The sequence below is a fragment of the Rattus norvegicus genome, chromosome 3, assembly GCF_036323735.1.
Source record: "Rattus norvegicus strain BN/NHsdMcwi chromosome 3, GRCr8, whole genome shotgun sequence".
NCBI classification, from domain to species: domain Eukaryota; kingdom Metazoa; phylum Chordata; class Mammalia; order Rodentia; family Muridae; genus Rattus; species Rattus norvegicus.
In genome coordinates this window covers 40,198,083-40,213,500 of record NC_086021.1, presented here as the reverse complement: position 1 = coordinate 40,213,500, position 15,418 = coordinate 40,198,083, and the positions used below count along the sequence as shown (strand labels likewise).

General features: G+C 38.9%; 1 protein-coding gene across 4 annotated transcripts; it reads right to left on the bottom strand.

The window, feature by feature from the left end:
• Positions 1-8,337: 8,337 nt before the first annotated feature.
• On the bottom strand, positions 8,338-12,581 carry Or1j16b (olfactory receptor family 1 subfamily J member 16B). 4 transcript variants are annotated; one of them, XM_006234064.5, is made up of 2 exons: positions 12,133-12,581; positions 8,338-11,809 (listed from the first exon to the last, which is right to left on the bottom strand). In XM_006234064.5, exon 2 carries the CDS (start codon positions 11,787-11,789, stop codon positions 10,860-10,862), a length of 930 nt encoding a protein of 309 aa, XP_006234126.1. In that variant the 5' UTR covers positions 11,790-11,809; positions 12,133-12,581; the 3' UTR covers positions 8,338-10,859. The 4 variants fall into 4 exon arrangements, with proteins under 4 accessions (XP_006234126.1, XP_006234127.1, XP_038960713.1 ...); XM_006234065.5 differs by having other exon boundaries at positions 8,338-11,806; positions 12,133-12,575; XM_039104785.2 differs by having other exon boundaries at positions 12,296-12,575.
• Positions 12,582-15,418: the final 2,837 nt, after the last annotated feature.

Sequence of the window (15,418 nt, the reverse complement as noted above, 5' to 3'; positions counted from 1 at the left end):
ATAAAACCTTATCAATACTAACTAAAAGTTACAGTGACAGTATCCAAATTTTAAAAATCTGAAATGCAAAGGGAGACAAAACAACAGACACTGAGGAAATTCAAAATGTCATCAGATCTCACTACACAAACAGATACTCAAAAAAACTGGAAAATCTACAAAAAATTGGATAAATTTCTAAACAGATATCAAAGTTAAATCTATCATTTAGCATTATATGGACAGCATTTTATTGGCTGATTCTCACAAAGATACTTTACAGTAAATGATTAAGGAAACATAAAGAATTCTGAAATGCTGGGGGGTATAGGCTGCTCCAGAGACAGCAAGACCAACTAACACCAGAGACAAACAGATAGTGAGAGGCAAGCTGAGGAACCTAAGCAACAGAAACCAAGACTACTTGGAATCATCAGAGCCCAGTTCTCCCACCAAAGAAAATACTAGTTATCCCATCAAAACAGAAAAGCAAGATAACACAGGTAAACAAGTAGAAGTCCTGAAAGAGGAAACACAAAAATCCCTTAAAGAATTAGAGGAAAACACAACCAAACAGGTGAAGGAATTGAACAAAATCATCCAGGATGTTTAAATGAAAAGAGAAACAATAAAGAAATCACAAAGGGACACAGCCCTGGAGATAGAATACCTAGAAAAGAGAGCAGGAGTCATAGATGCAAGCATCACCTACAGAATACACGAGGCAGAAGAGAGAATGTCAAGGGCAGAAGATACCATAGAAAACATTGATAAAACAATCAGAGAAAATGTAAAAGGCAAAAAGCTCCTAACCCAGGGAACTCAGAACACAATGAGAAGATCAAACCTAAGTATGATAGATATAAAAGAGAGCAAATAATCCAAATTTAAAGGGCCAATAAATATCAACAAAATTATAGAAGAAAAGTTTCCCCAACCTGAAGAAAGAGATGCCCATAAACATATAAGAAGCATACAGAATTCCAAATAGATTGGACCAGAAAAGAAATTCCTCCCATCACATAATAGTCAAAACACCAAATGCAAGACAAAGAAAGAATATTAAAAGCACTAAGAGAAAAAGGTCAAGAAACATATAAAAACAGATCTATCAGAATTACACCAAGATTGTCACCAGAGACTATGAAAGCCAGAAGATTCTGGGCATATGTCATATAGACCCTAAGAGAACACAAATGCCAGCCCAGACTACTAAATCCTTCAAAACTCTCAATTAACATAGATAGAGAAACCAAGATATTACATGACAAAACCAAATTTATACAATATCTTTCCACAAATCCAGCCCTACAGAGGATAACAGATGGAAATCTCCAACACAAGGAGGGAAATTACACCCTAGAAAAAGCAAGAAAGTATTATATTTGAAATGAACCCAAAAGAAGCAAGCCACAAAAACATAATTCTACCTCTAACAACAAAAATAACAGAAAACAACAATCATTATCCATTAATATCTCTTAACATCTATGAAATCAATTCCCCAATAAACAGACATACACTAACAGACTGGATACTTAAAGAGGATCCTGCATTTTGCTGCATACAGGAAAGACACCTCAGTGACAAAGATACACACTACTTCAGAGTAAAAGGCTGGAAAACTATTTTCTAAGCAAATAGTACCAAGAAACAAGCTGGAAAAAGCCATTCTAATATGGAATAATATTGACTTTCAACCAAAAGTTATCAAAAATGATAAGGACACTTCATATTCATCAAAGTAAAAATCCTCCAAGATGAATTCTCAACCCTGACTATCTAAGCTCCAAATGCAAGGGCGGCTATATTCGTAAAAGAAAGCTTACTAAAGATCAAAGCACACATTCCACCTCACAAAATAATAGTAGGAGATCACAACACCCCACTATTGTCAATAGACAGATCATGGAATCAGAAACTAAGGAGAGGCCTAGATCAACAAACAGAAGTTATGAACCAAATGGGTTTAACAGATATTCATAGAACATTTCATACCAGGTACCAAAGTTAAATCAGAATCAGATGAACCATCTAAACAGTCCCGTAACTCCTAAAAACATAGAAGCGGTTATTAAAAGTCTCCCAACCAAAATAAACATGGGACAAGGTGGGTTTAGTGGAGAATTCTATCAGATCTTGAGGACATAGTAGCAATACTGTCCAAAATAAAACACGAAATAGAAACAGAAGATACACTGCCCAATTCCTTCTATGAAGCCACAATAACACTTATACCTAAACCACAAAAAGACCTGACAAAGAAAGAGAACGTCAGACTAATTTCCCTTATGAATATTGCCACAAAATTACTCAATAAAATTCTCACAAACTGAATCCAAAAACACATCAAAATGATCATTCATCATGATCAAGTAGGCTTCATCCCAGGGATGAAGTGATGATTTGATATATGGAAATCCATCAATATAATTCACTGTGTAAACTAAATGAAAGAAGAAAGCTACATGTCCATCTGATAAGATGCTGAGGAAGCATTTGACAAAACTCAACACCCCTTCATGTTAAAACTCTTGGAAAGATCAGGAATTCAAGGCCCATAAATAAGCATAGTAAAAGCAATATACAGAAAACCAGTAGCATGAGACTGGTGCCACCATGTGGGTATCAATGGCTTTGTAAGAAGGAAAAGGAGGCCTAAGTTAACACACTGGTTAAAAAAAACAGTAGCAAACATTAAACTAATGGAGAGAAACTTGAAGCAATCCCACTAAAATCAGGGACTAAACAAGGCTGCCCACTCTCTCTCTCTCTCTCTCTCTCTCTCTCTCTCTCTCTCTCTCTCTCTCTCTCTCTCTTCTCATTCAATATAATACTCGAAGTCATAGCCAGAGCAATCAGGCAAAGAAAGGAGGTCAACGGGATACCAATAGGAAAGGAAGGAGTCAGGATATCACTGTTTGCAGATTACATGATAGTATACTTAAGTGACGCCAAAAGTTCCACCAGAGAACTAATAAGCCTGATAAACAATTTCAGCAATGTGGCTGGATATAAAATTAACTCAAAAAAATCAGTATTCTTCCTCTGCTTAAGAGATAAACAGGCTGAGAAAGATATTCGGGAAATAACACCCTTCATAATAGTCACAAATAACATAATATACCTCGGTGTGACTCTAACCAAGCAAGGGAAATATTTGGATGACAAGAAATTCAAGTCTCTGGGGAAATAAAATGAAGATCTCAGAAGATGGTAAGATCCCCCATGCTCATGGATTGACAGGATTAATATAGTAAAAATGGCCATTTTGCCAAAAGCAACCTACAGATTCAATGCAATTCCCATCAAAATTCCAATTCAATTCTTCATAGACTTAAAAAGAGCAATGTTCATTTGGAATAACAAAAAACCCAGGATAGTGAAAACTATACTCAACAATAAAAGAGCTTCTGAGGGGAAACACCATCCCTGACCTTAAGCCCTATTACAGAGCAATAGTGATAAAATCTGTATGATATTGGTACAGAGACATGCAGGTAGATCAATGGAATAAAACTGAAGAGCAGGAAATGAAGCCACACACATATGGTCACTTGATCTTTGACAAAGGAGCTAAAATCATCCAGTGGAAATAAAAGATAGTATTTTGAACAAATGATGGTGGTTCAACTGGAGATCAGCATGTAGAAGAATGCAAATCTATCCATTCCTATTGCCCTGTACAAAGCTCAAGACCATGTAGATCAATGACCTCCACATAAACCAGATACACTCAAACTAATAGAAGAAAACGTGGGGTAGAGCCTTGAATATATGGGTGCTGGGGGAAATTACCTGAACAGAACACCAATGGCAGATTCTCTAACATCAAGAATCAACAAATGGGACCTCATAAAATTGCAAACCTTCTGTGAGGCAAAAGATTCTGTCATTAGGACAAAAAGGCAACCAACAGATTGGAAAATGGCCTTTACTAATCCTACATCTGATAGAAGGCTAGTATCCAAAATATACAAAGAACTCAAGAAATTATACTCCAGGGAGCCAAATAACCCTATTTTTAAAATGGGGTACAGAGCTAAACAAAGAGTTCTCAAATGAGGAATATCAAATGGCTGAGAAGCATCTAAAGAAATGCTCAACATCTTAATCATCAGGGAAATGCAAATCAAAACAACCCTGAGAATTTGTTGTACACCAGTTAGAATGGCTAAGATCAAAAACTTAGATGACAACAGATGCTGGTGAGGATGTGGAGTAAGAGGAAAACTCCTACATTGTTGGTGGGATTGCAACCTGGTATAACCACTCTGAAAATCCTTCTGGAGGTTCCTCAGAAAATTGAACATAGTACTACCTAAGGTACTCACCTTAGTGGTATACTTAGTGGTATACTCCAGGGCATATACCTAAAAGATGCTTCAACATATAGCAAGGACACATGCTCCACTATACTTGTAGCAGCCTTATTCATAACATCAAGAAGCTGAAAAGAACTGAAATGTCCCTCAATAGAGAGATGGATACAGAAAATGTGGTACATTTACACAGTGGAGTACTACACAGCTATTAAAAACAATGACTTCATGAAATTCAAAGGCAAATAGATGGAACTAGAAAATATCATCCTGAGTGAAGTAACCCAATCACAAAAAAAGCACACATGGTATGCACTCACTGATAAGTGGATATTAGTCTGAAAGCTCTGATTACCCAAGATACAATCCACAGACCACATGGAACTCAAGAAGAAGGATGACCAAAGTGAGGATGCTTCACTTCTTAGAACGGGGAGCAAAAATATGGATAGGAAGAAATAAGAATACAAAGATTGGAGCAAAGACTGAAAGAAAGGCCATCCAGAGACTGTCTCACCTAGGGATCCAGCCCATATACATACAGCAACCAAACCCAGACAACTTTCCTTATGCCAAGAAGTGCATGCTGACAGGAGCCTGATACAGCTGTCTCCTCAGAGCCTTTGCCAGAGCCTGTCAAATACAGAGGCAAATGCTAGCAGCAAACCATTGAACTGAGAACAGGATCCCCAGTGGAGAAGTTAGAGAAAGGACTAAGGTAGCTGAGGGGATTTGCAATCCCATAGGAAGAACAATATTAACCTACCAGAACCCCCAGAACTCCCAGGGACTAAGCCACCAACCAAAGAGTACTCGTTGAGCGACCCATGGCCCAGGTGCATATGTAGCAGAGGATAGCTTTGTGGGGCATCAGTGGGAGAAGAGGCCCTTAGTCCCATGAAGGCTTGATGCCCTACTGTAGGGGAATGCCAGTGCAGAGTGGTAGGAGGGAGTGGTAGGAGTAAAAGCACCCTCATCATGGCAGGGGTTGGAGGTATGCAATAGTGGGTTATTGAGGGAAAACCAGGAAGGGGTTTAATATGTGAAAAGTAGGTAAAGAAAATATCTGATAAAAAATAAAAAAAATAAAAAAGAGTGAACTATTACTGTGATAGACATTACCACACTGTATTTAGTGGAATTTGAAAGACTGTGAAACTTTGGACAAAAAAAATAATGGAATGCTGTAAGCTAATCTTAAGAGGACATTTTAATAGGAATGCAGTAGCTTCAATTGCTGTGAAGATAGTAGAGGTCTGGCGCAAGAGATTTCAGGGGGGAACAATAATGACAAATGAGCTAGAAAACATTCATGACATCTTTTTACAAAACTGTGGCTGCATTTACAACTGTCTTAGAGCTTGCCTGTGGCTCAATTTGAAAGTAACAGAATGATTTCTTTAGCACAGGATATTTCAAGACAGCCTAAAATTGACTCTGCTCTGTAGGAACTCACAGTAACTCTTATGCAGATTTACAATGAAAAAAATGTGGGGAGCAGACAGATAAACAATTGGTACAGTTGGGAAAGGAAAGAACACTGGAAAACATAATGTTAAGGGAAGGCTTGTGTTAGAAGGAATGCTGGAGCTGTTAAGGGAATTGTTCTCATTAAGGGGAGGCCTGATTTGCACTGGAATAATGTTCCCTCAGAGTAAGACCCTATCCAGATACTCTTCCAACCTGTGAGGGAAAAGGCAGAAGGACTTTCCTGCTCAACAACAAATAGAAACTTCCACAAATATGGTTCAAGAGGTATATAATCTGTACCAAACTGACAGACAAACTTGGCAATGTCATCTACGTGGCAAGGATGTAAAATAAAGGGGCCATGGAACTCTCTTCTGTATTTTTATTGAGGCATTGAGGCCAGGAAGAATAATACAGAAGAGTCCCCCCGCCCTGTGAAGGGTCCATAAGAGGCCATTGTGTGAAGCTGTAAAACTGAAGCCTGGTTTGTGTCGGAAGCCCTGAAGTTGTTAAAATGTCCATGCCATAGGGTATCACCAATGATAGCTACAAACAGGGAATATGCAGCCAAAGAGAGAGGTCTATGATGCAGGCAGCAAAGCTGTGTGGGCAGAACCATCTATTCCTCTTGATACCCAATAGTGCTATAGAATCTGGAGCTCTATACTGGGTTTTATCTTGTTTTGATCCAATATTCCCTCACTATGCCCTCATTCCTCCCCTTTAAAATGGTAATGTATATTCAAAGTGGTGGTATGTTGAAAGTATTTAATTTGCTTTTTGATTTTACAGGGAGAAACAATGAAGAGATTGCCCTGGATCTCAGAAGGCACTTTGGACTTTTAAACAACTTGAAACTGATAAAAATGCATAGGACTTTTAAAAATTGAACTATATGCATTTTGCATTTTGATATAGCCAGAAGACTACTATAGGGTCCAAGTAGTAGAATATAGTAGTTTGAATGTTGACTGCACCTATAGCCTCGAGCATTTAAATACTTGGTAATGTATAAATAACTAATATGTTCTACAAGTAGGATTTCCTTCATGGTATTGTAAATTCCAAAAGCCCATGTCAGAGGAACTTATGGGTCTTAAATAGGAATGTTATTTTGTTATTTTTATAAATAGCTGTGTTGTCAAACTGCTTTCAAATATTCATGTTTGGCCAAATTCCTAAGAATGTCTGAAAGCTCAGCTCTAAATGGGTCACCTACATGAATCTCTCCTCACTCTAGACTTAGGGAATATCACTAAAGAGAAGGTAGAAATAATAGCCATTGGAGAATGGAGAAAGCTATGAAATGCTGTCTTCTAGACTTCACGTGGGCATTGAACATGTGAATGCACAGAAGCTATGCCTACCTTAGCCACACAAAACTCACTCAAGATCAATCCAGTTAGGATCCTAGAATAGATAGGGGAGATGATCCAGAGATCCCATTCCTGTCATAGTAGGTATAAGCAGGTGCTAGCTAATGAGGAAGGGTCAAGCTTTTTGAAAGTCTTGCCACTGTTAAGTTTCCCAGGACACAACAGATGGTCCCACACACTTAAACCTTTGAGCAGTAAGTACTATTGGGATTCTGTGAGGGAAACATATTACCTTCCTTACTGGAGGATCAAGAGGTAGGTAATGGGGGATTTTTATAATCAAAATACATTACAAAGTTGTATAAAATGTTCAAGAAATAAGTTCAAAATAGTTAATAAAAGAGATATAGCCAAGAGTTATGTGTTAATAAGGAAGGAAATCATGTCACATGTAGGACATGAATAGAATTGAATATTATTGTGTTAGATGACCCAGACTTCCAAAGACTAGCCTTAGAAATTTTCTCTCATATGGAGTTTTGAAAAACAGAGGGCATGAAAGCAAAAGGAGGACTTTTAGCAATGTGATGAGTAAATGGAAGAGAGTGTAACAGAGGAGGTTCATATCCTCAAGCTACATTCTATACATCACAAAAGTAACTTAAAATGCATCACTTTGAGACAGGCATGCCAGTGGATGTCTTTAATACAAGCATTCAATGGCAGGCAGTCCTTATGAATTTAAGACTAGCCTACTCTACATGAACTACCTAATCTAATGATCTGTATGAATTAAAAACCCAATCTTGTCTAAGTGTCTGTGGTGTTCACAGCTTTCCACAGTAGTGTACAAAGCCATGTGGCAAGACCCTGTCACAAAAACAAATGAACAAAAAATCCCCACCACTTCACATAAGTAATAACCTTGATAAAAAAAAAAGAAACAGTAAAGGGATCAATGGAACTTCAGCACTGTTAATATTGCTTGCTGTGGAAAGTTGTGAACAGCCACAGTCTCAATTAACTTGGACCCCCAATATCTCTCAGACACTGGATCATCAACCTGGCAGCATACACCAGCTGAGATGAGGCCCCCCAACACATATACAGCAGAGGACTCCTGGGTCTGGGTTCAATCAGAAAAGATGTACCTAACCCTCAAGAGACTGAAAGCCCCAGGGAGTTTACAGGTCTGGTGCGGTGGGTGGGGTGGAGACATCTTCCTGGAGTTGAGGGTAGGGGAGGAGATATGGGATGTGGAACAATCAAAGAAAGAAAGAAAGAAAGAAAGAAAGAAAGAAAGAAAGAAAGAAAGAAAGAAAGAAAGAAAGAAAGAAAGGAAGGAAGGAAGGAAGGAAGAAAGAAAGGAAGAAAGAAGAAAGAAAGAAAAGAGTATTGCTTTCTATAATTTATGCCTAGTGATTTTAAATGAATATTTTAATAGTATTAATTCAAATGCCATATATATATATGAATACATATAATACAAAATATATGCACATATATTTTAATTGTGAATGCTATGTGTATATTATTTTTCTTCGAAGTTACCTCAGTTTTTATAAGTATGAATTAAAATTTCAGTAACAAAAAAATATTACTCAGATTTCAAAAGTTTCCAGTTGGTATACCAGTCTAAGGACACAAGTTTAAACACAATTGTCTGAGAAGCACATCCACTAAAATTTCTTGAGTATCAGCAGAATCACTGAGTTCTCTCTACTTGAATCTCTTTCTTTATTATAATCCCTAGATATAATAATATCTGTCAGATTAATTGGCTATTATTGGTGAAGTTAAATACCTTTTTCTGAGCAGAAGAGGTTTTCCAAAATCAAAAACACAGGTTCATCATTTCAGATGGAAATAGAAGACAATTTATTTGTGAAATTAAGTGTGTAGCTTATTTCATTTTAGAACACAGTGTATTTGGATTAAATTTTCTCATTTAACTTTTTCAGATTTTCATATGAGCATTGTATTTACATCATTTTCACACCTTCCTTCTTCTTCCTTTCTACTCTTCCCCATCTCATCTTCCCCACTCAAATGCATAACCTCATCGTTCAATACATATTAATTAAATATACATATATATGTATATATATGATGGATAGATAGATAGGTAAAGAGATAGACAGATAGAGAGACAGACAGACAAATAATAGATATAGGTATAGATGTAGATATCCTATTTAGTGACTTTGTGTGTGTGCGTGGTTAACTGGCTGGCTGGCTGATGGTTTGTGTGGTATTCCTCATATGTGCATGTGTTTAGGGCTGACCATTTGGAATTGGATAACTTATTGGGATCTGCTCCCAGTAGAAGACAGATAATTCTTCTACCAGAAGCCACTAACTGCCTGCAGCTCTTAGCTACCTTAAATTAAGCTACAAAACTGTTTAAGCTCTGTCCAGATTGCCTCTATTCCTGAATGCTCTGTATACCCATTCTCCAGTCCACAGCCTTGGGCACCCAACCTCTAAAGAGAACAGACTGATTACAAATAATTACAGCACCATATAAAAGACCAGCCTAAACTCTATTTTCTCATTTCTATATTTCACATACCCTTTATCTTCCTAAACAAAGAAGTTTCCAAAGCCCTGTCCACCACATTGAACCTGTACCCATTTAGTCCACCTGATATCAAGGGACCATTGAGTTTGGAAGAAAAAAGAAGGTAACTGCATAGCTAATATCAACCTAAGAATGTGTTGCAAAAATTGAACAATAAAGAACAAATTCCAAAGTGATAAGCAAACGATGTGGGAAGAAGGAAAAGTTGGTATGTACGTGAAATTTGAACGAAGGAAGAAACTATGGTGTTGACTGCATAGTAGGCAGACAAGGGTTGATAATGATGCAGTGTATAGTACAAAAGTAGTACAGGAAAGAACTCTGAGTATTTATACCACAAAATAGGAAAAACATTTAGGAAATAGTCCCACTCATTTGTGCATTGTACAGCACATGTATGCATAGAAACATTTCTTATCATAGAGATTTTAACTTCATTTGTCAATTTAAATGAAAAGCGTATTACAAGCAAGAGGTTGGAAAAGTCCAAGGACAGATGGAGCACTCAGGATGGTGACTCTAATGTGTATATAAGATGCCAAAATGCATATGAATAACAGGCTGATAGACCCTAACTTGCAGGGAACATAACCAGTTCATTGGTGGTGTGTCTGAGGTAGAGTATCTAATTATTACCAGCAGAAATTTCAAAGTATTACTAAATGAAACCATAAAAAATGAAGTCAATAAGGGCATAGTGTTTTATGCCATTAATTCCAGCACTCAGGAGGTAGAGGCAAGCAGATCACTATAGGTTCAAGGTAACCATGGTCTACATAGCAAACTCATGAACATCTAGAGCTACATAGAGAGACATTGCCTCTCAAAAATTTTAAAACATGAAAACAAGCCTATGCAAAGAATTTTTCTTATACTGAAAAAGAGATAAATATTTTTGCTCCAAAAACATAAGCTATTCAATTAAAACAATGTCTGACATTAAATTTTAAACTGTGAAAAGATATCATGTGCAAAGGAAAATATAGAGATGACTTTTGTGTATCTATGTTGGAAAAACTCTTTCCAAAGATGATCAGGATTGAGAAAATTAAATAGAGGTGAGAATAACACCCAGATATTAGCAAGAATATCATATTAAAATGTACTAGAAAAATGCCCACTCAGAGAGATAATATTATGCATGCCAATCAAGAAGGAGTCCTAGCTTGCTAATGGAAAGCAGAAGTTGCTTCATTTTGTTCTGCTGAGGATATTTCTCAGCGCTCCTTTCATATCTCGATTTCTCAGACTATAGATAAAGGGATTCAGCATGGGTGTGACCAGGCTATACATCACAGCCACAATGGCATCCTTGTCATTAGTGTTATTATATGAAGGGACCAGGTAAAGGCCAATAATGGCTCCATAGTACAAAGAAACTACACAGAGATGAGAACCACATGTAGACAAGGCTTTGCAGATTCCCTTGATGGAGGGAGTTTTCAGGATGGTGACTCCAATGTGACCATAAGAGACCAAAATGCATATGAATGGCACGGTAATGACCACCGTACCTACAGGAAGGATGACCAGTTCATTGATGGTGGTGTCTGAGCTGGACAGCTTCAGCAAGGCAGAGAGATCACAGAAGTAGTGGGGGATTGTATTATCTCTAAAATGAGATAGACGAGTCAAGAGAAGGGTATGTACAAGGCCACAGGCATTAGACAAGATCCAGGACACAATTACTAATAGGACACAGAGGTTCTGATTCATGATCCTAGTGTAGTGCAGAGGGTGGCATATGGCCACATATCTGTCATAGGCCATGGAGGTCAAAAGAAAGCTGTCAATGCTTCCAAAAAATAAGAAAAAATAAACCTGGGAAATGCACCCAGTATATGAGATGGAGTGACTATTTGTCAGCATATTCATGAGCATCTTTGGAGCTGTAACTGATGAGAAAGAGATGTCTGTGAAGGCCAAATGACTGAGGAAGAAGTACATGGGGGTGTGAAGGTGAGAATCCAGCCTGATGAGCAGGATGATGAGCAGGTTCCCCAGCACAGTTGTCAAGTACACGGCAAAGAACAGGGCAGAGTATGCAGCTTGGTCCTCTACTGGAATGGGAAGGCCCAGGAGGATGAACTCAGACACAGTGCTCTCATTGTCCCTCCTCATGCTGTCTTTTCTCTCTTCTTCTGGAGATGGAAAAACATGGAAATAAAAGGAATGAGAAGTTATTGTAATGCATATAACATGAAATAACATTTTCAACCAATCACTGTGCATTTCATGTAATATCTCACATTTCCTGTCACTAAAATAGGCTAGTAATTGTCTAGATTTTAAAAAAAATAATTTTCTGCCTAGAAAACTAACACATCTTCTGGGAAAATTGTTGGATAACTTTAGGATCCAGGAGTTCATAATGAATAAATAAGACTCAAAAGCCAGAGAATGGGGTTGTCTGCTCATAATTTTAAATGACTCACTTCACCAAAAACTAACATGGAACCTGTACCTGAAGCAGATCTGGGATACTGATTCTGTACTCACTCCCACAACACCCAGAGGAAGCTGGACTCCCAGATGCTCTAGCAAGCCCAGGATCACAGGGATGTAGGAACCCCTGCCTAGCCAGTGGCACATGTTCCTTCTTATTTGAACCTGCTCCTGGAGCAGACCTTGGGTACTGGCTCTGCACCCACTCCTCCAACACCCAGAGACTGAATCCTAGGTGCTGTGAGATGCTCAGGATCACAGGAGAGGCCAAAACACCTGCCCCAACACCTGGAATAACTGGAACCCCCAGGACCCAGGGGGCATGGGTTCCTTCCAGCTTGCAACTGTGCCCAGAGCAGACCCAGGGCTCTGGCTTCCCACCCACACCTATAACACCCAGAGAAATCTTGACTCCCAGGAGCTCTAACACAACAGAATCTCAGGAGCTTAGTCACATGAGAATTTCAGAATCCAAAAGGCAGCTTGACTCCCAAGAGTTCTGACACAATGAGAATCTCAGAATTCACATGATGGCATAATTACAGCATCACAGAGACAACTGGACTCCAAGGAGTTCTGACACAACCAGGATCATAGGAGGGACAGGGTCCAGTCAAAGACAGCAAGGGCAGTTAGCACTAGAGATAAGCAGATGGCAATCCCATACATAGTCACCAAACCCAGATACTATTTCACATGCCAAGAAATATAGCTGTCTCCTGAGAAGCTCTACCAGAGCCTGACAAATACAGAGGAAAATGCTCAAAGACAACCATTGAACTGAGAACAAGGTTCCCAGTGGAGGAGTTATAAAATGACTGAAGGAGCTGAAGGAGTTTGCCCTTCAGCCTACCCCATAGGAAGAATAACAATATCAACCAACCAGAACCCCCAAAGCTCCCAGGGACTAACCACCAACCAAAGAGTACACATGTAGTGACCCATGACTCCAGCTGAATATGTAACAGAGGATGGCCATGTGGAGAATCATTGGAAGGAGAGGCCTTTGTCTTGTGAAGGCTTAATGCCCCAAGGTAGGTAATGGAAGGACAGAGAGACAGGAGGGAGTGGGTGGGTAGGTGGGGGAGAACCCTTATAGAAGCAGGGGGAGGGAAGATAGGAGAGTGGGTTTTAAAAGGGAAAACAGGAAAGGGGGTAACATTTGAAATGTAAATAACAAAAATATCCAATTAAAGAAAATTTTAAAAGAGCATAAGCACAGACACCAATACTACTTGACAACAACAGAAAACAGTTATCCAACCACACCCAGCCCTGAGTACCCTAACGTGAAAAACAAGATGCAGATCTAAAATCCAAGATGCAGATCTAAAATCCCATCTTATGAATATGATGGAAGAATGTAAGAAGGACATAAATAGTGCCCTGAAAGAAATACAGGAGAACACAGATAAGCAAGTAGAGACTCTTAAAGAGGAAACAAATAAGTCTCTTAAAGAAATATAGGAAAACACAATCAAAAAGCTATTGAACAAAAGCATCCAGGATCTAAAAATGGGAATAGAAACATTAAAGAAAACAAAAAGGGAGACAACCCTGGAGATAGAAAATATAGGAAAGAGATCAAGAGTCACAAATGCAAACATCACCAATAGAAAACAAGAGAAGGGGTTGGGGATTTAGCTCAGTGGTAGAGCGCTTGCCTAGCAAGCGCAAGGCCCTGGGTTCGGTCCTCAGCTCCAAAAAAAAAAAAAAAAAAAAAAAAAAAAAAAGAAAACAAGAGAAGAGAAAGTCTCAGGCATATAAGACACCATAGAAGACACTGACACAAAAGTCAAAGAAAATACAAAATGCAAAAAGCTCCTTACTCAAAACATACAAGAAATCCAGAGCACAATGAAAAGATTGAACTTAAGAATAATAGGTATAGAAGAGATCAAAGATTCCCAACTCAAAGGGCCAGCAAACACAACAAAATTATAGAAAAAAACCTTCCCTAACCTAAAGAAAGAGATACCCATAAAATACAAGAAGCCTACAGAATACCAAACATATGGAACCAGAAAAGAAATTCCTCCCATCACATAATAATTAAAACAACAAATGCACAAAACAGTTAAAGAATATTGAAAGTACTAAGGGGAAAAGGCTAAATAACATATAAAGGGTGATCCATCAGAATTACACCAGACTTCTCAACAGAAACTCTAAAAATCAGAAGATCTTGGGCAGATGTCATACAGATGCTGAGAGAACAAAAATGCCAGCCCAGGCCACTATATCCACAAAACTCTCAATTACCATACAGGGAGAAACCAAGATATTCCATGACAAAACTAAATTTAAACAATACCTTTTCACCAATACAGCCCTACAGAGGAAAATAGAAGGAAAACACTAACACAAGGAGGGAAATTATAACAAAGAAAAAGCAAGAGACTAATCATCTCACAACAAACCCAAAGGAAGAGAACTACACAAGCATAATTCGACATCTAACAACAAAAATAACAGGATTTAACAATCTTTGGTCCTTAATATCAACATCAATGAATTCAATTCCCGAATAAAAGAACATAGAGTAACCCCTGCACTCGGAGCACTGAAGGCTATATCCTAAGGAATACCACTCCTACACCCTGAAGTCCTACAGCTGCCTCTGGGAGCCCAGTGGACTCAGGGACCCACCATCCCCCCAAAACCCCCACCTGCCAAATACCAATCCCTTTTTGCCTGGCCCTTTCTGCTAAGAAAGACTGCTAGCTAGCCTGCTCCCCAGAAGACATATATCCTGAGATATATCAGAGTATCCACTGTACTCAGAACATTTGACGTATCCTGAGGCATACCAGAAGAACTCCGAGTATTTCATCCCAGGAGATCTGCAGCACCCAGGATACCACAGCTTATAGACATCCTGGGAGTTTCTCTGTACACAGGGAAACTGGGCAATAGACACTGCAGTCTGAAGACCTCCCTGGGGCTCTGTGGCATGCAGGGCAACTAATCCAAAGACTGAAATCCTCTCTGGAGTTTGGCTGCATATAAGGAAATAGAAACCACAGTCCATTGACCACACCCCCTGCTCCGGAGAAGAGCTTCATACAAGACAACAACTTTGACTGCTCTTCTGAAACCCAACAATCTGAAGGCCTCCCAGGAGATCTACTGCATCCAGGACAACAGCAATCAGCAGTTTCTCTGCCCCTCTGAAGACACTCCAGTTAGAAGGCCCTACAGGAGGTCTGCTACAGCCAGGGCCACAGGCCTACCAGGAGACCTGTTACAACCCAGGGACAAAAGAGGCAGACTCCACACAGAGTCACCCAGACCAACAAACACTA